Source organism: Leptodactylus fuscus, chromosome 8, assembly GCF_031893055.1.
Source record: "Leptodactylus fuscus isolate aLepFus1 chromosome 8, aLepFus1.hap2, whole genome shotgun sequence".
Taxonomy (NCBI): Eukaryota; Metazoa; Chordata; class Amphibia; order Anura; family Leptodactylidae; genus Leptodactylus; species Leptodactylus fuscus.
The window spans coordinates 76,683,421-76,709,035 of record NC_134272.1 but is presented as its reverse complement, the minus strand read 5'-3'; the positions used below and the strand labels follow the sequence as shown (position 1 = coordinate 76,709,035).

General features: G+C 44.5%; 1 protein-coding gene across 6 annotated transcripts in view; it reads left to right on the top strand.

Moving 5' to 3' along the window:
- The window catches only part of SLC4A10 (solute carrier family 4 member 10), a 143,577-nt gene extending 119,082 nt beyond the window's left edge, over positions 1-24,495 (top strand). For 3 of the 6 annotated variants that reach the window (XM_075284467.1, XM_075284465.1, XM_075284468.1), the window contains exons 18-26: positions 702-863; positions 1,138-1,389; positions 2,884-2,952; positions 3,877-4,050; positions 4,982-5,104; positions 5,826-5,893; positions 14,409-14,525; positions 23,564-24,213; positions 24,422-24,495. In XM_075284467.1, coding sequence (XP_075140568.1) covers positions 702-863; positions 1,138-1,389; positions 2,884-2,952; positions 3,877-4,050; positions 4,982-5,104; positions 5,826-5,893; positions 14,409-14,525; positions 23,564-23,630 — 1,032 coding nt within the window. In that variant the 3' untranslated portion in view covers positions 23,631-24,213; positions 24,422-24,495. Of the gene's footprint in view, positions 1-701; positions 864-1,137; positions 1,390-2,883; positions 2,953-3,876; positions 4,051-4,981; positions 5,105-5,825; positions 5,894-14,408; positions 14,526-18,877; positions 18,916-23,563; positions 24,230-24,421 lie in introns of those variants that run through there. The other 3 variants (XM_075284469.1, XM_075284470.1, XM_075284466.1) reach the window with 3 other exon arrangements.
- The last annotated feature ends 1,120 nt before the right edge of the window (positions 24,496-25,615 follow it).

Sequence of the window (25,615 nt, the reverse complement as noted above, 5' to 3'; positions counted from 1 at the left end):
GTTGGAAAGCTGATTTGCTCCATTCAATGAGGTTAAAGAGTTTGAGGCACCCCACCATGCAGCCCTGAAACCACAGCAAGATGGGGCAGGATTAGGGTTGAGCGATCGGGAAAGATTGGATCCTGATCGGTGGTCGAGCAAATTTCACGATCGGGATCGGCTGGAAAATGATCGAAAATTGGATTTTAAAAACGATACTGAAATCTCAAGCCTAGGCAGGATGCATCTGTTTTTTCAGCACCACTAAATTAGAAAAATTGTGCGCTATATAAACTACAGCAATACAGAGATCAGACATATATCCTCTATTAGGAGCTAATAAGTTCCTACAAAGCAGCAGACATAGGAAAAAGGAGGCAACATATAGCCACAGCATGAGAAAACCTGACACGTGTTTTGCCAACAGCTTCACCAAGGCAATGTCAAGATGTATCACACAAATGGAAGGCAATGTGACTCCAAGGTCGGACTACACGTCGTTGTTTTGTAGTCTGGTACTATGTAGACACATAGCTCTGTATAGGAGCTGAAAAAGATACAAAATCTATTTACAAAATTCCTTTGTATTCCATATTCCATTCCAAACCAAAAAAACAAACTTGTGATAACTAATACTGAGCAGGTATCCCAAATTGGATGATGTAGATTAGGAAACAGTCGTCCATGTAATGACTAAATAAAACTCCTCCTCACTTTTTCAGCCGACGAGAGACGATCGGGGCTGGCTTGTGAATCCTCTAGGACCAAATCCCTGGTGGACGGTGGTTGCGGCCGTTATTCCGTCTCTTCTCTGCACCATTTTGATCTTCATGGACCAACAAATCACAGCCGTCATTATTAACAGAAAAGAACACAAGTTGAAGGTAAAAGTATTATTAATATATCTTTAAAAGCAGCAATTTTTATAGCGGCCGGTGACTACCACATTTCCAATTTAGACCACATTTTAGTGACCATTGGAATTCAAATACATTCAGTTTACAATTTGTTTCTTTCAGTTCACATACTAGTCAAACTTACCTGTATAAAAAGGCAAAATCTATTCAAAATAGATAAGAATAAAAGCTAAAAACAGACTAAAATTTTTGCACAAATTTATGAATTTTTTCGTTTTATGTTCGTACATTGCTTCTACAGAAAGGCTGCGGTTACCATCTCGATCTTCTCATGGTTGGGGTCATGCTTGGCGTGTGCTCTGTGATGGGATTGCCCTGGTTTGTCGCTGCCACGGTCCTGTCTATCACACATGTCAACAGCCTGAAACTGGAATCGGAGTGTTCGGCTCCAGGAGAGCAGCCTAAGTTTTTAGGAATCCGGGAACAAAGGGTGACGGGACTCATGATCTTTGTTCTCATGGGGTCGTCCGTTTTCATGACAAGGATTCTTCAGGTGTGTACAATGTATTTTAGATATGTTCTGTGCCCATTGCTTGTCTTTATACACTCACCGGCCACTTTATTAGGTACACCTGTCCAAGTGCTCGTTAACACTTAATTTCTAATCAGCCAATCACATGGCGGCAACTCAGTGCATTTAGGCATGTAGACATGGTCGAGACAATCTCCTGCAGTTCAAACCGAGCATCAGTATGGGCAAGAAAGGTGATTTGAGTGCCTTTGAACGTGGCATGGTTGTTGGTGCCAGAAGGGCTGGTCTGAGTATTTCAGAAACTGCTGATCTACTGGGATTTTCACGCACAACCATCTCTAGGGTTTACAGAGAATGGTCCGAAAAAGAAAAAACATCCAGTGAGCGGCAGTTCTGTGGGCGGAAATGCGTTGTTGATGCCAGAGGTCAGAGGAGAATGGCCAGACTGGTTCGAGCTGATAGAAAGGCAACAGTGACTCAAATAGCCACCCGTTACAACCAAGGTAGCCAGAAGAGCATCTCTGAACGCACAGTACGTCCAACTTTGAGGCAGATGGGCTACAGCAGCAGAAGACCACACCGGGTGCCACTCCTTTCAGCTAAGAACAGGAAACTGAGGCTACAATTTGCACAAGCTCATCGAAATTGGACAATTGAAGATTGGAAAAACGTTGCCTGGTCTGATGAGTCTCGATTTCTGCTGCGACATTCGGATGGTAGGGTCAGAATTTGGCGTCAACAACATGAAAGCATGGATCCATCCTGCCTTGTATCAACGGTTCAGGCTGGTGGTGGTGGTGTCATGGTGTGGGGAATATTTTCTTGGCACTCTTTGGGCCCCTTGGTACCAATTGAGCATCGTTGCAATGCCAAAGCCTACCTGAGTATTGTTGCTGACCATGTCCATCCCTTTATGACCACAATGTACCCAACATCTGATGGCTACTTTCAGCAGGATAATGCAATGCCATGTCATAAAGCTGGAATCATCTCAGACTGGTTTCTTGAACATGACAATGAGTTCACTGTACTCCAATGGCCTCCACAGTCACCAGATCTCAATCCAATAGAGGAGCATCTTTGGGATGTGGTGGAACGGGAGATTCGCATCATGGATGTGCAGCCGACAAATCTGCGGCAACTGTGTGATGCCATCATGTCAATATGGACCAAAATCTCTGAGGAATGCTTCCAGCACCTTGTTGTATCTATGCCACGAAGAATTGAGGCAGTTCTGAAGGCAAAAGGGGGTCCAACCCGTTACTAGCATGGTGTACCTAATAAAGTGGCCGGTGAGTGTATATTCCAGTATATCCAGGTGAAATGTTGACCTTGCAAACTCAATACAGCCGCCGATAGATGCCAGGGTGAGATGGCGCCATGTCATTTCCATAAATAGGACAGAAGGAATTACAAGAGATTTCTAACAATTCATTTTTATGACATCAAATCATGATTAGACCCGAATGCCTTCACTTCTCTTACATGTCATTTTTGTTCTTTTTTGGCTTCTAGTTTATTCCTATGCCTGTTCTTTATGGCGTCTTTCTCTATATGGGTGCCTCGTCACTAAAGGGAATTCAGGTAATGTCGATTATTTCTATTAGTTTTCTCGGACATTCATGTTAGAATGTTGTCATGGTCGTTTAGTATCTTTGTCCAACTGGAGTATATTGCATTATGTAATGCAAGTGCTGGATCCTCGGTAGTAGTAGACTAAGCAGCTGTATCAAGAATTTTTGGACTTATACTTAGGTATCATCCATCCCAGCCATTGATTTCTGAACACTCCTTGTCTAACTATCCCCACTTCTACCATGCCCTTTCATCTATCTCAGCAGGAAGTGGACGTTCACCCTCATTTAAACCCCTGAATTTAGACAAAGAGAAAATGTCAACCTTTTTAACCCCCTCAGGAACACTGGCAGAGGTAGATAGGTGAGGGTTAAGGAGATTGATACATATCTTTGAGGGTACTCATGCTTCTTGCATAATGAAGAAGGAGAATTTTCAATCCTTCAAGCATCACAATCACTCGTGTCTAGGGGGCAACATGGTGGCACAGTGGTTAGCACTGTAGCCTTGCAGCGCTGGAGTCCTGGGTTTGAATCCTGCCAGGAACAACATCTGCAAGGAGTTTGTATTTTATCCCCATGTTTGCATTGATTACCTCCCATTCTACAAAGACATACTGATAGGAAAAAGAAAATGTACATTATGATCCCTATATGGGGCTCACAATCTACGTTTAAAAAAAAAATAAAAAAAATCACTCGTGTCTTGGAGGGGTCTTCACATCATGTGCAGTGTCTCGGACCCTCTGTACTGTGTTCACTCTTTTGCGTTGCGTGATGGCTCCTGCAAGACGTAGGAACATCCACCAAGGCATGTCCAAATAGTTTATAGGGTTAAAACTCCTAACAGGCTGCCTAAAAGTCTTATTTTTGGTACATGTAGTAGATATTGAATTGAGTGACGTGAATGTGTGAAACTTTTCTTTTTTTCCAGTTCTTTGATCGAATCTTGTTATTCTGGATGCCAGCAAAACATCAGCCAGACTTCATCTACCTGAGACATGTCCCCCTGCGGAAGGTTCACCTCTTCACCGTGTTGCAGCTGAGCTGTCTTATACTGCTCTGGGTCATCAAAGCGTCTCGGGCGGCCATTGTATTTCCTATGATGGTGAGAAGTGAGAATGCGTAGAGATGTAGTGTAATGTAGATGTAAAATACTATTACAGCCACAACTATCATTTACATCAATAGTGTAGTAAATAAAAAAAAAAGGTAAAAAAATAAATAGTTTAGTTGAGTAGCAGTTTATAAGAGATGTGGGAGAAGAGATGTAATAACCGCACTGAGCTCCTTTTTCAAGTCTGTTTTTCTGACCTGTCGATAATAATGCTGTCTTTAAGGGCAGTGGGTCCAAAACTGGAAACCCTGGATCAGTTGGATAGAGCAGGAAGCAGATAGTGCTGTTCACTGTGTAGTGGTTGGACCTGGTACTGCAGATAACTTCCTGTTTAATTCAATGGGGGCTAAGCTGCAGTGACTCTGTTCTGCCACTACACAGAGAATGGAGCTGTCTGCTTCCTGCTCCGTCCTCTGTGTATCAGATACTTAGAACAGCTGAATGATGGGGGTACTGAGTCCCGTATCTGATATTGATGAACTGTTCTTTGTATTGGTCATAATTTTCAGCCCCTTTATAGTAGAATATAGAGATACACTAGCTATTTAGGAGAAATTGCTTCAGACTTTATTGATCAATCAGGACAGTCCTTATCCATATGCCTAATGGAGTAGATAGACCCCTGCCATTGAGATGACTAAATGGGACTAAGCTGCAATGGGATACAATACAGGGCTCCCTACCAAAAATAGGGAGCAATACCTGGAAAACAATGAAGGGGACGTAGTGGTCAGTGGAGCTTTACAACCCTATCAGACCCTACTGATCCGATACTGATGTTCTTTTCATGAGATAGGAATCAGATTGTCACCCTGGACCCCTTTATATCATATTAGTCATTAATATTCTGTATCGTGTCGCTCTTTAAAATTGTTGATCTACAGTCTCCATCATTACTTTAGTCATTTGCTTTTTTGACCAGGTCTTGGCATTGGTGTTTGTAAGGAAACTAATGGACTTTTTCTTTACGAAACGGGAATTGAGCTGGTTAGATGACTTAATGCCTGAAAGTAAGAAAAAGAAGTTGGAAGATGCAGAAAAAGAGGTAAGTGCGGAATGTAATAAACTTTTAATCTGTATGCAAATGAGCTTTTTGGTGCACCCGGGGTGTGGCCGCACCTGCCAGAGCACCCAGGTTTATGTAGGGTCAACATCTAACATAACAGAACAAGTGACCCCAGAAGAGGACGTGTGCTCCAACAGATGTGGCCGGCCCCTGGTTGCACCAAACATCATCTTTGTATCTGGATTGAGAATCTGCAGCGCTTTTTACGCTTCCTTTGCCACTTTTGTGCATGTGGTGCGGGACAAGGACAGGACCACATTCAACACTAATGCCACTGTTCTAGCACCAGCTATTAGTACATCAAACAAATCCCCCACGATCGCAGGGACCATCAAGACTGGTGAATAATATGCTGGTCTTGAATAGATCCTATGTAATACTTTAAGCAATGCTCTTCAGCCAGTGGCTTTCTATCTGTAGCAAAACTGCAACTTCCAAATGCAGAATCAGGACTTGATGGGAGTTGTAGTTTTTGAACAAGCAGAGGAGCACAGGCTGGAATCCACTGCAGGAGATACTAGTAAGCCAGTAACATGGAGGTCAGAAATGGGGAACACAGCTAATCCGGATAATATGTGGGGTGTCTATAACAATGCAATTCTGCCTCCGTCTCGGAAATGTGGCCAGCTTGGTACCATCTGATCGGCCCTACGTGGGACAATATTCAATATGACCTTATTTCTGTATTATGTGCTTTTAGGAAGAACAAAGTATGCTTGTGTTGGAAGATGAAGCAACAGTTCAGTTACCAATGGAAGGGAATTGCAGGTAAGGTATATGCTATCCAACCTGAAAATTCAGGGACATCTGGATTTGATATACATAGGCTTGGGATGGTAGTCCCTAACTGCATAAGGTCAAGCCAGTGATTTAGTGGTCCTAAAGCCTTGTCACAGGTTCCCTTTAGAGGGGTTGTCCTATAAGGTATCCTATTTCTAAATGGATCTTAACAGGTCCAGTTGCTGAAACCCCTTTGGGAATAAGTTGGTATCATTGTAGCTACCATGACCAACCTTACATATGCTCTGCAGGAACGTATTACAAAACCATAGAGCCACCATGTGCGAGGGTGCCCTGTCAATGTCTACGCTAGATATGTATGACCAAGCATGGCACAATGGCATTTTACGTGGGATTTCATATTAATCCCACTGAAAGAAACCTACATATGTCTCTGTATTAAATCAGAGGCTTACAAAGGTACAGTTACGTTCCATGACCCTCTATGGGTACCCTGTTGAGGCTAAGACCACATGTGTCATGTCTTCTGAAGATCAAAAAAACATCCAAAAGCAGCTGAGTTTTGCCATGGCTTTCAGCCAGAGTTTCTTAGTAGCTGGCCCCGGCCTTTGAATTGGAAGGATAGAAAAACACAGGTGAATGTGCAGTAACAAGTCTACCTACATGTTCAAAGCCTTTGACTCAAGATACTTTGAACCGTGGGCATGGAATTTTTTTAAAACGGGACCTTTCACCACCACATCCAACTACAACTTTTTGCCTCCTCAAATAGCTTGTGTGCTGCTGATTCTGGCACTGATGGAATTTCTTCTCCAGCCCCCACCATTCCTGAGCAATCATTTTTTTTCAGTTTCAGCACCTTATATGCTAATTAGGTTCTCTACTGTAAAGTGGATGGTCCTGGGCTGGAGCAGATAGTCTGGGACCGCCCACTTGACAATAGAGAGTCCGATCAACATATTGGGTGCTGAAAATAACAAAAATGAGGGTAAAGAAAAAATTGAGTGGGGCAGTGATTATGGATGGAGATGGAGGAGGTGAAAGGTCCTCTCTAAATCTCAGGCCAGGGACACACATTGCCTACGCTCAGTCAATAAATTCCACTTTTAAGACCGCAACAATTACTTGTTGTTACTTATATTTTGTATTGATTTTGCTTTACAAAATGCTTTCCTCCCTGTCCAATGTATGTCCAAAGCCAAGTTCAGAATTTTTCAGATTGCAGAGAACAATGGTAAGATAAAAATGACATGATGAGGCCGTATTCATGTCCCAGTATATAAACACGTGCGGTCTACCACTGGGAAGGTTTCAGTACATTTGCCATACATAGTCATATTTGTGCTTCTGCCCTCTGTTGGGGTGATTCGCTTATGTTTCTGTTTTTGTACTGCATATTATTATCATTATAGAATTAATTTATATAACTCTGATCTAACGCTTAGTGGTTGTTGTTTTCACTTTCAGATTCAGTGCACTTTACTATGTAATTGTATTACACAACAGTCAAGTTTTGATGTCAGTAACTAAGAAAACCAAAGTCTCTTTGTTACTTAGCAAGGAAACATCTTAGCCCAGGTGTCCTGGGAATTCAGTAGTGTGATGCTATTAAATAACTTACTGGTAGCTTTATTGTGAAGTCATGTGCTCCCCCCTGGAGCGCTGATCGCCACTATGCAAATCTGATGAACACAGTGTTTCCCTGTCGTCCGTACCAGCGGCACAATGTGGGGTATTTCTGCCCCTGTGTGCTGGTAGGACAGGCGGATTTTTAATTAGCCAATCAAAAGCGTGGCTGGCCCTATAAGAGGGCACAAGAACCTCCCCTCTGCGTGTTTTTTTCTGTCCTGTGTGGTCAAGGACAGGTGGGGAGGACTTGTGTCCTCTTATTTTAGGCTCTATGGGTTACCTACCTTTGGAGCATAATTCTTCTTTCTTCAGTTTCTGACCTTCTTGATTGAAGGTCCCTTCCCCTGTCTGGGAAAAAAAAAAAAAAAAAAAAGTTTCTCTTTAGCCTGCGTGGCTCCTTTCCTTCCCTCCTCCCTCCCTCCCCCCCCTCCCCTCCTTCTCCCTCTGGCTCACCTGTCAGCACATCTCGTGCTGGTGAGTTGGCCTGGCACTCTGCCGCGGGGCTCTCTCGCTGTCGCTCGCGGACGTGCTCTGCCGGAACTAAAGTTCCCGGCGTAGAGTTTCCTGTGTCCGCATTTGCCGGGCGCACACTTCCTGTTGTGCCCGGAAGTATAGCGGCGCCATTGAAGGTCCTGGCGCCGGCGAAGGATGTTTTCTCCGGCTTTCTGCTTATTGCAGAATCTAGCCTGCACGCACGTCCGGGCCAGGAATTGAGGGGGTAGGCGCCCCTGCTGGGGCTGTATGAAGAGGGGGGGGTAACCTTTTTCTTTTCCTGGAGGGTTCATGTGACTATGGCCCCTCCCATTTCCGGCCGGCCGGGTTAAAGGTCAGGCCGGCCGGTTATTAGTTACCTTCTCCTTTCTAAGGCGGAAGGCTGTGCATCAGAGGTTGTTGCTTAGCTTCAGGTCTCTTTTTGCCTCCAAACCAAATCTTCAGTTTCTTGTCACCTTGCTGTCCGGGTCTAGGACACGGTAAGATCTACCCCTTCTTTTGATATTTGGTAGAATATGTTGGTGACAATTTTGCATGGTCTATGGTCTCTCTGTAGGATATGTCTTCCTCTACTACCCCCCCCTGGGGATTATAGGAGGAAATCTACTGCTAAAAGGAAGCACCTTTCCTGTTTTGACTGTGACACACCGCTCCCTGATGGTAGGTAGCGGCTTAAGAGGTTATCCCTCTGGGTACTACCGGCCCTATAACCCGCCTATTATTTTTAGGCTATGAGTGGGCCCGTTGTCGTGGTTGCAGAGGCCCCCCACCTGAGGAGCCTTCTCCTAGAGATATGATGGCCTGGGTCAAGGAGATGGTGAGTTGGGCATCGCTTGGGTAAGGATAATTCCCTTGCTTGTACTCTCTCTTTATTTTTTGCAGGATGATTCCCTCAAAGGCATACAGTCTACCTTGTCTCAGCTCGCCAAGAGACCATGCACAGAGCATCGTTCCTCGTCCCTCCCTCCCCTGGAACATCTACGGGTGGCAGAGGATGTTTCCTCCGAGGACGACTCTGTAGTTTCCAGCAGACCTGTGTTCCACTATGAACAAACAGGCAGGCTGCTGAAGTCCATCCGGTCTACAGTGGGCCGAGATGTTGACGGGGAAGCCTCCACGTCTGCCTCTGGGGGACATATTGCCTTCCATGCGGACGCCACGCTGACCGACCTCATGGTGCAGCAGTGGAAGCAGCCAGAAAAAGGACATTCATTATCCAGGATCTTTAAGCACCTGTTCCCTATGGATTCAACTCAGTGGGATTCCTGGGGGCCTCCCCCGAAGGTGGATCTAGCCGTGGCGAAGTTGTCTCGTAGAACCCTGGTGCCCCTTGAAGATGGATCAAATCTTCAGGACCCTTTGGATCGCAGGGCTGACGCCACCCTAAAGAAGGTTTATTCTGCTTCCTCTGCCCAAGCCTCAGTAGCCATAGCCTCTACCACTGTGGGCGATTTTCTTCGTAACCGCCTAGCCACCTTGGAGCGGGATATTGATTCCGGTGTGGACAGGGATGACATCTTGGCTTCCATGAAGAATATTCATAGGGCCGCAGATTTTTTGGCAGAATCTTCTCGCCATCAGTTGAGAATTTCAGCCAAGTCGATGGCGTTGTCCACCGCGGCCCGCAGACCCCTGTGGCTAAAGCCTTGGCGTGCAGACTTTGCATCCAAGGCTGCTCTTTGCGCGCTCCCTTTTGAGCCAGGAAGAGTATTTGGGCAAGGCTTGGATACTATCATAGAGGGATTAGCTGAAGGTAAGGGGAAGTCCTTACCTCAAGCTGCCAGGGGCAGACGTGCCCCCTCTAGAGGCAGAGGTTCCGCCTCTAATTATAGACGCCCAACCCAGCAAAGGCGTCCCAGATATCGTCCTAGAGGTTCCGGACGTGGTGCTTCCAGGGAGGACACCAAGAGGAAGCCGGAATTTTGACGCGGGGCAGCTCCCTGTGGCCCCCCTTCCTGTGGGAGGACGTCTTTCGGTTTTTTTCAGAGCTTGGGTCACCCATATTCAAGATCCATGGGTGCTAAGAATTATACAGCACGGTTATCTTATCAAATTCCACCTTCCACCTCCAGATCGGTTTGTTGTCACCAGAACCCTTCCACCTTCCCAACAGGCCAGTTTAGAGGCCTTGGTCGCCGAGTATGTCATCAAAGGCGCCCTGGAGAAGGTCCCAGCCTCAGATCTCGGTCTGGGAGTTTACTCCCCCGTCTTTCTGGTCCCCAAAGTCACCGGGGGCTGGAGAATGATAATAGACCTGAGGTATCTCAATCGCTTTATCAAGAAGAGGTCATTCCGTATGGAAACCGTGGATTCCGTGTCTGCTTTTCTCCAGCCAGGAGACGTGATGGTTACCCTCGACCTGAAGGACGCCTACCTTCATGTCCCTATTGCTCACTCCCACAGGAAATTCCTCAGGATTGCCGTTTCTATGGCCGGCCACAGGGAGCACTTTCAATTCACAGCTCTGCCGTTCGGCATCACATCCGCCCCCCTGGTATTTACCAAGGTGATCGCTCCGGTTGCTGCGGCCCTCAGACTACAGGGCCTCTTCATCGTTCCTTACCTAGACGACTGGCTTCTGAAAGCTCAGTCTCCGGCTGCTCTCCTCCAGCAGCTCAACCTTGCCATCAGTTTCCTACAAGAGTTAGGATGGATCATCAATTGGGAGAAGTCCGAAATCGTTCCTTCCACACGGAGGAAGTTCCTCGGGTTCATAGTGGATTCAGAAACGATGCAGATCTTCCTCTCCAGCCCAAGGAAGGAAAGGATCCAGGCCGGTGCACGGTTTCTATTACACACCCGGCGGGTAACTATCCGCACCGCCATGAGGGTCCTCGGCCTAATGTCATCCTCGGCCAGAGCAGTCCCTTGGGCTTTATGGCATTTGCGTCCCCTGCAGATGGAAGTGTTGACAACCTGGAACAGGTCTCCACGGGGACTGCACAAGAAGATCTGCCTTTCTCCCGCTACCCGTCTTTCCCTCAGATGGTGGATACACCTGAAAGACGGAAGGTCCACGGTCCCAACATTGTGGACCCTGTTGACAACAGATGCATCCCAGTGGGGATGGGGAGCCCATTGCCAGGACAGGACTGTACAAGGACGATGGAGATGTCCGGAGCTGGGATCTTCCAATCTCAAGGAACTCAGAGCTGTGTACTTGGCCCTAGTGCACTTTGCCCCGGAGTTGAGAGGCAAGTCTGTCAAGATCAGGTCAGACAACATGACGGTGGTTGTTTACATAAACAAACAAGGGGGCACCAGGTCACCAACCTTACTGAGAGAGACGAATCTTATATTTGCCTGGGCAGAGAAGAACCTAGCCCAGTTATCCGCTGTTCACATAAAGGGCTCCCTGAACATAGTAGCGGATCATCTGAGTCGGGGTATTATCGTATCAGGAGAATGGTCTCTCAATCCAGACGTTTTTCAACAGATCGTCCAGAGATGGGGTCTCCCGGAGGTCGATCTAATGGCTACCCGACTCAATGCCAAGGTAGGGACCTTCTGCTCCCTATACCAGGAGGACGATCCCTTGGCAGTGGATGCCCTGTCCATCCTATGGAGGTTCAGGCTGTTTTACATATTCCCTCCAATTCCAATCATACCGAAGGTATTGATCAAAATAAGACAGGACCAAGCCTCGGGAATAGCCATAATCCCGTTCTGGCCAAAAAGGGCTTGGTTTGCTCAGCTCATACTAATGAGTCAGGGCATATATTGGAGGCTTCCCCCTCTCCCAGATCTGGTAACCCAAGGAGAGCTGAGATGCCAGGATCTGAGGAGACTCAACCTGACAGCCTGGAGGTTGACCAGTCCCTATTGAGGAATAGAGGACTGTCACAAGCCGTCTTGAAGACCCTATCCAGCGCCAGAGCGGATTCGACTAACAGGAATTACCGTCGAATTAGTAACATCTTTAATGCCTGGTGTCTGCAGCATCAAGTGGACTCCACTGGTCCCCCGACTGAGGCGATCCTGGACTTCCTTCAAGACGGACTAGACAGAGGTCTGGCTGCGGCCACACTCAAAGTACACGTAGCGGCCCTGTCCGCCTATCTGGGGAGGCGTTTGTCTCAGGATCCTTTAGTGAGCACCTTTATTAAAGGGGCAACTAGGCTGAGACCGGTGGTGAACACCCCTGTCCACCAATGGGACCTGATTCCGGTCCTGAACGCTCTTTGCAACCAACCATTCGAACCCCTGGAAGAAGTCTCACTTAAGTTACTAACTGGCAAAATGGCTCTACTATTGGCAGTTACAACTGCCAAAAGAGTTAGTGAGCTACAAGCCTTGTCTGCCGAGGAGCCATATACTATATTTTTTCCGGACCATGTGCAGCTTAGGTTCCTCCCAGGATTTCGTCCCAAGATTCCATCTGCTGCAAATAGGAACCAAACTATTTCTCTTCCAGCATTTTTTCCCTTCCCCTCTTCATCTGAAGAGGAAAGATGGCACAGGCTGGATGTTATCAGATGTCTGCAAATTTATCTGCAGCGTACTCGCCCTTTTAGGCAGGCCGAAAACCTGTTAATTAGTTATACGGGGAAGAATAAAGGCGCCAAGGCCGCCAAGGCCACGATATCCCGCTGGGTCTCCGATACCATAAAAGTCGCCTATACCGCCCAAGGGCGTCCGGTCCCATCTTTTCTTCATGCCCACTCGACCAGGGCAGTGTCCACCTCTCAGGCCGAGAGGAGTGCGTTGTCCTTGGATCAGATTTGTGCAGCTGCCTCCTGGGCATCTGAGTCCACGTTCATTCGGCATTACCGCCTGAGGGACCGGGTGTCCGATTCCTCTGCCTTTGCCCAAACTATTTTGAGCTCTGTCATGGAGTAATCCCGCCCATCTTTGGGCCTACTTGCTATATCCCCACATTGTGCCGCTGGTACGGACGACAGGGAACAAGTGATTATGAAGATAATCTTGTTTCCCTTAGTCCTAACAGCGGCACAAGATTTCCCACCCTGGGAATCATATCTTATGTATAAAACTGTGTATAAATATGGAGGTACTTTTGTATTGACACGCAGAGGGGAGGTTCTTGTGCCCTCTTATAGGGCCAGCCACGCTTTTGATTGGCTAATTAAAAATCCGCCTGTCCTACCAGCACACAGGGGCAGAAATACCCCACATTGTGCCGCTGTTAGGACTAAGGGAAACAAGATTATCTTCATAATCACTTGTTTCTGTCTGAACAGGAGGTAGAATGTGTACAGAAGAGAGGAGATCAGTGCTCCAGCGGGGAGCACATAACTTTACAATAAAGGTGTCAGTAAGTTGTTCAGTGTCTTCACACTACACACAGTCTTATTTTAAAATGAAGGTGACAAAAAAATCACTTTAGTGCTTCTTATAAGGAGACTGTCACCAGAACCCAGCATATCACCCGAGCCCAATTGATTATCCAATAGTTTCCTCCATGTGAATTGGTGTCTCTGATGCCAAGATATTGCTGTTTTTGTCAATGTGAAAATTAGCTCTTTGGACTAATGAAGGTGATTCCATTTACTTCTTTGGAGCAATGGCAACGCCTTTATTGCTCCAAAGAGCTCATTTGCATAGTGACAAAAACTTGCAATTTCTTAGTAATGGTGGCAGCAGTTCACAAGTAGAAAACACCATTTGACTCTGGCTGTGCACGGTCCCCACTAGGGGGAGCTCATTTAATGGAGTTATACAAATCTGTGTACAGAAAGACTGCAAAAATGAAAAAAGGATGGCACTGCTGCCCTGTTGAGTATGAGACAGAAAGAGTATTATGTCTCCTTCAGGTGATGTCGCCTTTTTGGGTCACCTTTGCAATGTCTCACATGGTCTCACAGACTGCATCTGCCCTACTAAGGATTCTGGGAAAGTAATATGCAAATAAGCTTTCCTTGATGGGAAAAGGAATCTCACTCTAGTGTCTTTAGATCAATGCCTGGTTTTCCAAGAAACCTCATGATATTGACTGGGATTATAGCAAAACCACAATGTCTCCTTAAGGGGCTGTAGTATCCCTTCTGACCCATGTCTGACCTTTCACCTAGCCAAACCAGTACCCTGGTTCACACTGATGAGGGGCAGTGGCCCCAAAACAACAATCTACGGATGAGTCTTTCTTTCTTTTGAAGGAGATATTCTGGTTCGGCTTTAATCCCAGATAACGTCACTAGATTTCTTAGACAACCAGGCATTGATTTATAGGGAGCTACGTTCCAAAAGGTGGTGCTAGAGTATGTCTTCCTTTTTCCATCAAGGAGGACTTATTTGTTATTATATAATATTTATATTCCTCTATCTGTATGGGAGTGGTAGATACATTTTTTTTGTCCTTTTGCAAATCTTTTACGTTTTGACCTGGTGATTCTGGGAGATCGCTCTGTACCGAGCCGGTGCGATTATTCATTGTGTGCATTATTGTGTTAATTCTGTCTAGAGAGGACCCATCAGTAATAAACATTTCTGATGAAATGGCAAAAACCTCTGTGTGGAAGACCCTGCTAATAACCTCAGAAAATGCAAAGACTAAGGAATCCAGCTTTTCTTCTAAAAGGTTTTAATTTTTTTTTTCTTAGTAATTTCATTCCTCATTTTGTATAATTCTAGTAGAGTTGAATATTTTTCTGTAATAGATCCAGGGTATCATTTTTTTGAATGAAGTCAATTTTCTTTTAAACATATCTTAAAAGGGGCATTTCCATCCCAAGATATGCCATATATGCCTGATGGGTGGGGGTCTCCTCTTTGGACCTCACTTTTCAGGATAACAAGGGTCCCTTGACTTCTATTTACTGATGCAAAGTGGTCACCAGAAGTCACTGGTAGCTTGGACTTCATCAGAGCGGTGACCATGATATCTCCATTGAGGACTATTGTGTTGCGGAAAGAGTCAGCAAACAGCATGGTTTCCATAACTGCTGCAGACTTCAGTAGGGTATGGCCATATATCCATCAACGTCGATGCAGCTTGTGACTGAATGTCAGAATATATCTGTTCTCCCAATGAGTTACAAAGCTGTGACCCATATCTGTCAGGCACTTATAGCATATCCTGTGGATATGCCCTCAATGCATCAGATGGGAACCTCTTTAAGGCATCGTTCACATCAGCGTTTGTATTCCGTCTGGGGGAGTCTGCATGAGGACACCCATGAACGGAATACCGAACGCAACTGCAAGCGGTGTGCCAGAGAAAGCACATGGACCCCACAGACTATAATGAAGTCCGTGTGCTTGCCGCCAGATCTCTGCAGGGATCACGCGGACAGGAAAGTAGTTCACAATCCACTTTCCTATTCACATGATTCGTTCGGGCAGCAAGCACACGGAACCCATTATAGTCTATAGCAGGGGTGGGCAATTAATTTTCCTATAGGACCACATGAGAAATTGTAACGGTTCTAGAAGGCCATGTGCAACGCGGAAAATTGAGCTCCACCCACTTCTCCGCAGACTCCGCCCATTCTCAATAATTTTTCCATGTGCCCCACAAAGTAAAATCCTCCTACAGTCACCCTAACATTATACCCCCCCCCCCCACACACACACATTTTAACATTTCCCTACAAATGTCCCACAGTATTAAGTCCCTCTCCTGGTGCCCCTGTATAATCTAGCAGAAACTAGAGGGGACATTAAACTGGGGGCAACTAGAGGCAGACATGTCCCCCTCCAGCTACCTACACGGTTTAATATCCTCCTCCAGCTGCCCCAGTTTAATGTCACCCTCCATCTGCCGCCTAGTTTAATGTCCCCCCTACATGTGCATTCAGTTTAACTGCCCCCCTATATCTGCCCCTAGTTCCCCCCTCTTGCTCACACATGCTGTCTCTTCTCTCTTTATCATCCAGCAGCCTCCATTGCCGGCAGCTTGCAGCAAGCACACAGTCCCGTGTGGCTCCGCCCACTAACGAGTCATAGCCTATCCTGGTGATAGGCTGTGATGACATCATCACAGGTCCTTGAAAAACCTTCCACTAGCTATGCGGGCCGAACAGAAGCAGTCAGAGGGCCGGATGTGACCCCTGGACCGGACATTGCCCAGGTCTGGTCTATAGGGTCCGTGGGCTTTCACCGCACAGCGCTTGCAGTTACATTCCATACGGGTGGGGGTCCATTGCAGACTCCCCTGGACCGAATACCAATGCAGATGTGAAACAAGCATAAGAGTGGGGCCCCACGTTGCGTTTTACATTACCTGCGCACTGGATAGGATTCTGGCTAATCTAATCCACATATTGTAGAAAAAAAAATCCGTAGCGGAAATTCTTTCGATTTTAAAAACACAAACATTTTTGCAAATCGCAGCATGTCAATATCACCTACCGAAATGCTGGCGTTTTCTGTTAGGTATAGTAGCGGAAGAAAGTCCACAGAGGAAAATTCTGTAGACTTTTGGTGAAAAATGCTGCGGAAAAACACATGACTGGTTTTCGCCGCGGTCTTATTTTTTTCTCCAATGATTCGCTGCGTGGGGCCCTAGCCTGAGCAGATTTTCTCTTGCACTTTTATTGATTTTATTAGGGAGTTGCATAAATAGGAATTCCATGCCTCTATTATCAGAATGGCTCCCTCTATAGGTGGGTAACAGCCCTGCAGAAAATTCCATTATGGAATCTGCAGCAATCTATACAGGGAGACATTCTGGTCTTAGTAAATGAAATAATCCGGTTTAGTTTACAATGTAGAGATTTCGTATTGTAATTCATGACGACTAGTTGTATCTTATAAGCGAGTTGTATGACATAAAGGCGATATATCACGTGCCGTATCATGACATTTTCATGACCATGGTTGACATGTTGTTTGTCAGTGATTCTTCCTCGTCTTTCATTTCACGTATTTGTCCATTATAAGGATCATTTACCTTGTTCTAGACTGGAAACATAATTGCATGTATGAAATGAAAAATCTTATGTTCTTAAAGGGATTGTACACATTTCTCTTAAATTCCAGAAAGAGCGCTACGCTTGTCCATAGTCAATGTCTGGTATTACAACTCATCCTGATCATGAACAGTGGAGTTATTTCTGGGGGAAAAGCAGACAACCCCTTTAAGACAATGTGGTCATTTATTGTATGTGGGACACTGGTGTAAAATACAAATCACATAATAGTTAAGTTATAGTCTGTCTAAATTTCAATCGACTTATTGTAAAACTAAAAATTGAAATAAACTAAATTGCTATTTTTATTAAGCAATCTGTGATTATTACATTAGAGAGGACCCTTCCCCAATCCCAATAGTGAGTCTAGCTGGTTTAGATAATACCACGTGGTCAGGGGCCTGAAGGACATACTAGTCACAATACACGCCCTTATATTGTATTTCAGTTATTGAAGGTTACTAATTGGTTAATAATGGACCAGTCAGTGGTAGTCGCCCTGATGTCTTTCCAGCCATGTAATAATCCTTGTGAATCCTGATTTTATCTGCTCTGTGTAAGGAGAAGGGGGCCAACTTAAGGAGTCTGAAAATCCCATGACATGAAACATACAAAGACCCCGCCCCAGAGGAGCCACAGTGTCACCACCTACTTCTCTACTAGACTCTAATTTGGATCAACACTATAACAGGGTTTATATCTTTGGAATGGCTGAACAGGTTCACCATTTCTAAGAAGTCAGTATGACCTATCTGGTGACTCCCTTTAAGGCTGGAATTGTAGTTTTTGATACAGTTTTATTAACCAGAGCCTGAAGTGGATGCATCGGTAAGTGAGTCTGCAATGGATCCCATTTCTTGTGGATCCACTCTTAGTTTTGGATGCAAAACTGGGGGGTTGTTCAAGTTTAAATGGAGTTGCAGTCATGTACACCCCACCAATCTAATAAGCGACCAGCTTTAATCATCAAGTGTTTAGCTTGGCCTATACTGCCCCCACAGGTACAATAAAGTATTACACTTTGCAGTAATACTTGGACTCCTCCAGAGCAAAAATCACTCATTTTGGTTTCTCTCCACTGGGGACCCCCCTCTGTTAATTCAGAATTCTCTAGCAGAGTATTTGGAAATTGGGTTTCTAAACTAGACAACCCCTTTAAAGGGGGTTTCCAGGACTTAGTAATTGGCCTATCCTTAGGATAGGTCATCAAATGAAGATCAGCAGGGGTCCAACACACAGGACTCCTCTAGATCAGCTGTTTGAAGCATAACCACTCTCTAAGCGCTACCTCTGCTTTGAAGAACATGCGACATACTGTTCATCGATCCCAGCTCAGTCACAATCAAGTGAATGGAGCTGAGGTGTGATACTAAGCACATGTATTTGGGCTATGCTTGGTAAGTAGTGAAAGCAGTCAATCAGCAGGGGTCTTGGGTGTCATCAAAGATAGGTTAATGTTTTTAAAGACAGGGGAAGCAAAAACTGCATAAACATTGTAAATTCAGTTATATTTATTGAAAAATCATTAAAAACTAAATACAAAATGCGTCCCAATGTGTACAAATGGACACAGTGCTGGGGTAGTTGTAGTTGCCCTTCTATGGTTTTCCATGCATGGCAATGGCCAGCCCCTGGGACCAGCTGCAATTCTCTGCACAACCACAAGGTAATTAGCACCACTGACTGTGAAAAACAGCAAGAAAAAGTGAAAAACAGTGTAAGTGTTCCAGGGCTACATCATATCACTACACCAATGTTTCACCCCCATATTGGTGGAGCCGTACCAGTCAACTATGGCATATGCTGGTGATATGCGTGAGATGTGTGGTCACTTGATGAGTTGTAAAAACCTCTCCAAGATCACGTGTCCCAAAAAAATCTAAAATTTTTACTAATATGTCTCATAAAACATCTAACGCCATCTCTGACATGCATGTTACCTAATAGTCTCAGCACTATCTGAATTCCTGTGTCCGATCTGCCATATTTAATGTATTACCTATTACATTTCTACCATAAGCTCCCCTTCATAATCACTGTAGAAGCTGATCCCTAAAGGTAAGATCTCTCTGCGCCTGCACGGCATCAGATTAACCCTTCTGATAACCGCTGAGTATGCGATGCCTGCCTCCATGTGCACTGATATCATGGGTTACCACTGGGACTGCAAAAAGGAAATCGGCCAAATGCTCAAAATGGGAAAGTTGCTACAACAAGACTGTTGTAGAGATGTCAATGATGTCTGGTAAAATTCTGATTTGGCCCTGTCAAGCACAGACTAAAAAAAATTGCTTCTCTAAAAAAAATACTTTCACTAAAGTCCAGTGACAAAATCGCTGAACCAATGTGTCACCTATTGATTTCCGAATTTGTAAAAATCTGCTTTCTTTTTTGTTGTGTCCCGAAATTAGCATGCTACTTCTATATATCTGTACTTGTCTGTAGATGGTAACATTCTGCGTGGTAATAATTGAAGGCAGCTCTAACAATTACAGTTACTAATAAAACCCATTTTTTAAGTTTTAAATGAGCATATATAGCCAAAAAAAAAAATGAATCGGCCATTTGGTAAGTGCCCTGATGTTCCATAAGTACAATTATATCCAAGAAATATAAAAATAAATCTACTATATGTGTCTTAGGAGATCAGATCTTGTCCATCTGCTCCTCTGTACTGTGCTATAAGACAACTGGCTGCAGCAGGAGCCTCCCCCTCTGCGCAGAGTGATAGATAAAACTCCGCCCTCTTTGCCAGAAAGCAGCTGAAGATGGAATGGATTAGTAGGAGATTCACCCCTGTGATCTTTGCAGGATTTCAATAAGTTAGTTTCAGGATCTTGCAGAAAATTCTGCAACAAGCGAGGTCAGCTAGATTTCTTTCTTACTTTTATGATTCCCTTCTATGTTTAGTCATACCCCATGAAAAACATTTAATTCCCATCCACAGGATAGATGATACATGTAAGATCATCGGAGTCCATTACTGGAACCCATGCTGACCAATACAATGGGGGTCCTGAGCCCCCATATCGGAGAGGGCTGAATAGTGCGATGGTCACAAATAGGACTGACGATGATAACTGAGCACAGCCCTTGGCTTTGTCCATCAGTCCTACAGACCAAGGGGGTAATTACATTTAGGAAAGACCTTCTCCTCTGTTTCAGATCCACTTTTGATGTTGGTTGTAAAATGCACCTTATAAAACTGCCCATAGCGTTCCGTTATATGAAACAAAATAGTGGAAGTGGCGTATGCTCTTATCTAAGATGAGTAACATTGAGTGTATGTAGCCCTGTATGTCCAGGTTGTCAAAGCCTGTCTAGTTCTTAATCAAATCGAAAGCTAGTCAGGTCACAGAGAAGCAGCAAACTTTAACTTGACTTTTCTATCTTAAAAAAATGGTCTTGCCCCCCCTGTCTCAAAGCCACAATGGAGAGTTTGTTGCACCCGCACAGCTCACTTCATGTATGTCTATGGGAGTTTGTAAAATAGCCAAGCAGGCCATCTCGGCTCCAGTATATTCAGAATTCCCATACAGATGAATGGAGAGACCTGCACATGCACAGCAACTCTCCATTTTTGGTAGCCATGAAAAATAGGTCAGAGACTCTATCAATGACCTTTGTTGTGTTCTGTGATAAATATTAATATAGTGATAGATTAGATCTGAATAGGGTTAAGCGATCGGGATCGGAAAAGATCAGATTCTGCTCTGCGATGGAGTAAATTTCACGATCGCGATCGGAATTCAGATCCCGATCTTTTCCAGCGGGATCGAGGTCAGAGGTTATTTCAAGTTTGGCTCAACCCTATTCATTTATATATCATTAATAGAGTTGAGCAATCGGGAAAGATCGGATCCTGATCAGCGATTGAGCAAATTTCACGATCAGGATCAGCTGGAAAGTGATCAAAAATCAGATTTTAAAAATGATCCTGAATTCTCAAGATCGGCCCTAGATCTGAATATTCCAATCGGTTTAACCATTAGAACACAACTATTATCACTCAATAATCCTCACAGCCTGTAGATTCCATTTCAAGGTCTACAAACTTCTTTGGGATCTTTGTATATTTGCAATGATTCACAAAGAGTATGAACTGTTTTAAGGAAGTCGGATGTTAGAGACCATAAAACTACTGCAAACAAATTATCTCAAAGGGATCCCTTAGAGTGAAGGTGGACTTGCCGGTGGCCCCAAAGTACCAGGGAGATCTGTTTACCTGCCACAGTGGTTGGCCATAAATTGGGTGTCCATTGTATCAGAGGACAACTGGTGGCCCTCGAAGCAGAGAGAAGCTCTAGGCATTGACTCTCGCTAGGGGGACATTAAACCTGTAGTAAGGGGTTGACTGAGCTAGACCCACCCTTTACTATAGTGATCCAAAATGTTGTCTATTTTTTTTTTATATACCTGAATCTATTACTGTGGTTTTTCTCCTGATATTAACTGTTGTCTTACCATTAACCAAACTCCTGTATGTAAACCTAAGCAAATCATTATTATAGACTTTATATCAATAGCATGGCCAGGTCTAACATTACGAAATGATAAGGCTGCAACATGTGGACGTCCTGAGGATATCCCATAAGATGGTTCTCTGATATGAATGGTAGGGTGACATGGTGACAGCATATGACGGGGTCAAATCTGAATGAGGTCCAGAGCTTAAAAGTCCCCACACCCATAACGAAATAGTTGTATGAACCTACAGATCTTGGCAGGATTGGCCAACTATCCTATTTATAGGGGAGCAGCTAATGTGTACAGCTAGTGTCAGGGAAGGAGGCCATGTCAGACTGGCCCACCGGAGTATCCTCTGGAGAAGCCAGGCTCTAAAACAGCTATTGAAATAGCCTTTCCTAAGGGATGTTGGTGGGTTGGGCCTCCTAAACCATTTTATCTGGTAGCGTAGTCCAGCTGTGGAAGTAGACATGTTGAATTTTATCTTAGTCTGTCACTGGCTTATTCCCCTTTCTCCCTTAAGAACACATGCTCATGCATGCTCAGCTTGATGGACATCTCAGTGGCCATTGTGTGGGCAATTGAAGGTCTATGTGCACCTTAACCCAGTGGTCTTCAACTTGTGGTTCTCCACCTGTTGCCAAACCACAACTCCTGGCAGACCCAAACATCCATTCCCAGTTGTAGCAGTTGAAGAGTCACTGGATGGAGACCATTGGCCTCACCTATGGACTATGGCCTCTACTAAACAATCCAGTACAATGTGGACAACACACCATGGCACAGTCAAAGCACGGTGGGTGAATATGAGCCATGCTGCCACCAGGAATACCAGTACGTTTGTGTAGCACTAAACTAACAGGAGGAATATCTTCAAGATGCTTAAACCAATCTCAGTGCTAACAATACGCATGTAGAAATACTATGGATGTCGACCAGCTTGACTTTCTTAAATAAAATATATGTACCTGCTTGTCTGCATGCTGCAGTTGCCTTACAAAAGCCTAACATCTTATGCAAATGCTTACAATGCTTTCTTTGCAGCTTCCATGCTGATTGTTTGCAGGCTGTCTTGCATCGCATGGCTAATACATATGTTGTCGTAACATTGAATCAAAGTCTACTGTGGCCAGTGAAGCTGTTGAGATGTCATGTCACATATACCATAAGGGAAGCCATTTTGTGTCCTGAATCAATATGGAAATGCAGGATAGGGACAGGAACAAACGACATCCCCCATAACTATGGATCAGGGTGCCTTAAGTCTAAATAGTGCAGTGGTTAAGACTTGCTATTAAAGGGGTTTTCCTGGACTAGGCCATCAATATGTGATTGATGGGAGTTTGACATCCAGGAACCTCGCAGATCAGCTGGTTGAAGAGGCTGCAGCACTTGCGTGAGCGCTACGGCCTCTCTACTGAAAATACAACACAACGCCATACATTATATAGTGGCTGTGCTTGGTATTGCAGCTCAGCTCCATTCACTTGAAAGGGACTGAGCTACTGCTGTACCGCATCACTGATAAATGTGACATCATCTGCACGGGGAAGAGGCCACAACACTTGTGTCTCTTCAAACAGCTGATCTGCGTTGGACCCCATTGACCACATACTGATGACCTATCCTAAGGAGAGGTCACCATTGTGTAAGTCCCAAAAATCTCTTTAAGGTGGCCATACACATTAAACTTGTTTCAGCTTAACCCAATGGTGGGGAAAGCCAACCATCTAACGTGTATGAAGTTTCCTGCCAATGTGTAATTGGGTTAGGTATAGGGGAAAAAAATAATTTGGCACCTGAAGACATGCACCCACATGGAGTCGCCAGCTATTGATTATTTGTGGCCACTAGGGTTGAGCGATCGGGATTGGAAAAGATCGGATCCCGATCAGCGATCAAGTAAATTTCACGATCGGCTGGAAAATGATCGGAAATTGGATTTTTAAATCTCAAGATCGGCTATAATATACAATTAGGGTTGAGTGATCGCGATCGGGAAAGATCGGATCCCGATTGGCGATCGAGCAAAATCGATCCTGAAATCTGAACCCTAGTGGCCACCTTTGATCAAGACCATGGCCAACGACTCATTTAAAGTGACAGTGATGTCATCAATCCCAACGGCACTGATTGGTGCAGCCCAGAAAATGGCTTCCTCCGCTGCATGACATGTCATTTAAAGGGATGACTTCATAATTGACTAATATGTCTCTTTTTTTTCTATCTTTGTTTCCAGCTCTGAAAGCAAGACAGAGAAGAAAGCTGCCTCAGGGAAAGGTATCGACAGGGAGACATGTCTCTGACTTGCTCTTCAGTCTATTTTTACAAGCAAATTTGAAGAATATACTTGTCGCTCTATGTGGGTTCTTACACTGTAAATCATCACGTCCATTAGCAGTGCAATATATAGCAGTGCAATATTTTTTTAACAAATGTATTAGCTCACCTGTTGTCAGAGGACTCGGCACCAAAGCCTTCCCGGCAGGTGGGGATTTCATGACTGTAACTTTCTTTTAAGAAACTGCTGTATGGATCTCATAGTTACTTCTTTGTGTAAGACTTAGGCTTGTTCTCATTTTTACATTCTTATCATCCATATCAAAGTCAATGAACATTTTCTATGTGACACCTCAACGCAATGCAGGCAGCCATTTTGGGGCATTGATATTAACAAAGAGGGAGCCAATCAAAGCACTTCTGGGAAGTGACATCATCCGGGAATGAGACGATTGGCTTACAGATGTCACATGTCCCTCTGTTGGGCTTTTGCATGGAATAAAATGTCTGCCTCATTTGTGTAGGTTACTGAGTATTTGGGTAATGTTTGAACGGGGAATTTTCTTACTGTACGTTATTACATACGAGTCCATTCCATATGTGGTAGAGGTCAGGACAAAGAGTATGGAAGTGGTAACGTGTCCTGGATGGAGAACAGCTCTACAGACGTAAACGGATAGCACCTTTAAGTCATTAGACTTGTGGTCGGGATATTCGGCCTCAATATGCGTCTATATTGCATGTCTGTATCTCATATATACAGGAGGTTCTCCAATGTCAGTCTTGCCCTCTATATATAATGGTGTGTTTCTATAAGCCCAACACCTGCTTCATTTATAGTACAGCAGGCCAAGAACCCATTGAAGTGAAGAAGACAATTACATCAAAGAGTTAAAATGATAATAGTTACCTTTTACATAAAGGGTTCATTTACTTTGGGGGACTACGACTGACAGCTGCTTACTGGGCTTCAATTTTCTTGCAGCACCACCTTAAGGAAAATGAAGCATTGCAAAGTTCCCATTTAAATCAATGAACTGTAGGGATCCTTCAAGGAATCCCATCTTTGACTCCCATCTTTTACAGAAAAAGTTTTCTAACCTAAAAAATATCTCATGCCACAGGTTACAAGTGCTATCTAAGATTAGAAAACATGGCGGCCTTCTTCTAAGGAAGTGACATCACGTCTGTTGTTCACATGGCAATGCTACGGCTCAATTGGCCAAGGGAGCAACGGATATGATGTCACTTCCCGAGAACACGGCAGTCGCGGCACGACGCTCCGGATTAGGCCCAAATGAATGGGACTAGTCGGGAGGAGGGAGTGTCTTCAGGTGGATTCGCCTCGCGGCTCCCATTGATTTCAATGGGAGCCATTTTTTTGGTCAGGATTTTGAGGCAGATTCCGGCTCAAAATCCTGACCAAAATACCCCGTCTGAACTCAGCCTAATGGGTATCCACCGAATACACAGATGTAATAGTTTCTCCTAAGCAGCAGTGGGGAGAAATGTTTTTTCCGATTCTTCACATGCAAAACCTCCTTTAATTAAAAGAAAAATTACGAATATTTTTAGGAAGACTTGTCGTCCTCTCTGCCATTACTACACACATGAACTCATCCTCCTCTGCTACATCCATCAACTTTACCCAAAGCATATTCATTAAAGGGGAACTATCATGTTTGTTACACTAGTGAAAGTTACTTAAGCTCTTCAATTTAATTTATTTTTATTTATTTAGAAATCTGTGTATAAATTTGATTGTATTTTATGTTCTGTTATTGTTCCGTATATATTTCGAGGGAAAAAAAATGTATTATTCCAGAATCAGAAAGGAAGAGTGTTGAAAATCTTTGGCTGCCCATGTACTATTGTATGCCTGATACACTGTATTTCCTATGTTCATATATTCCCGACATACCTTATGGGTGGTCACTGTGGTCAGGTTTATTTTTGGGCTACTTAGTGAAATGCATTATGGTAAAAGCACATTTGCTCCTTTTTGAATTTC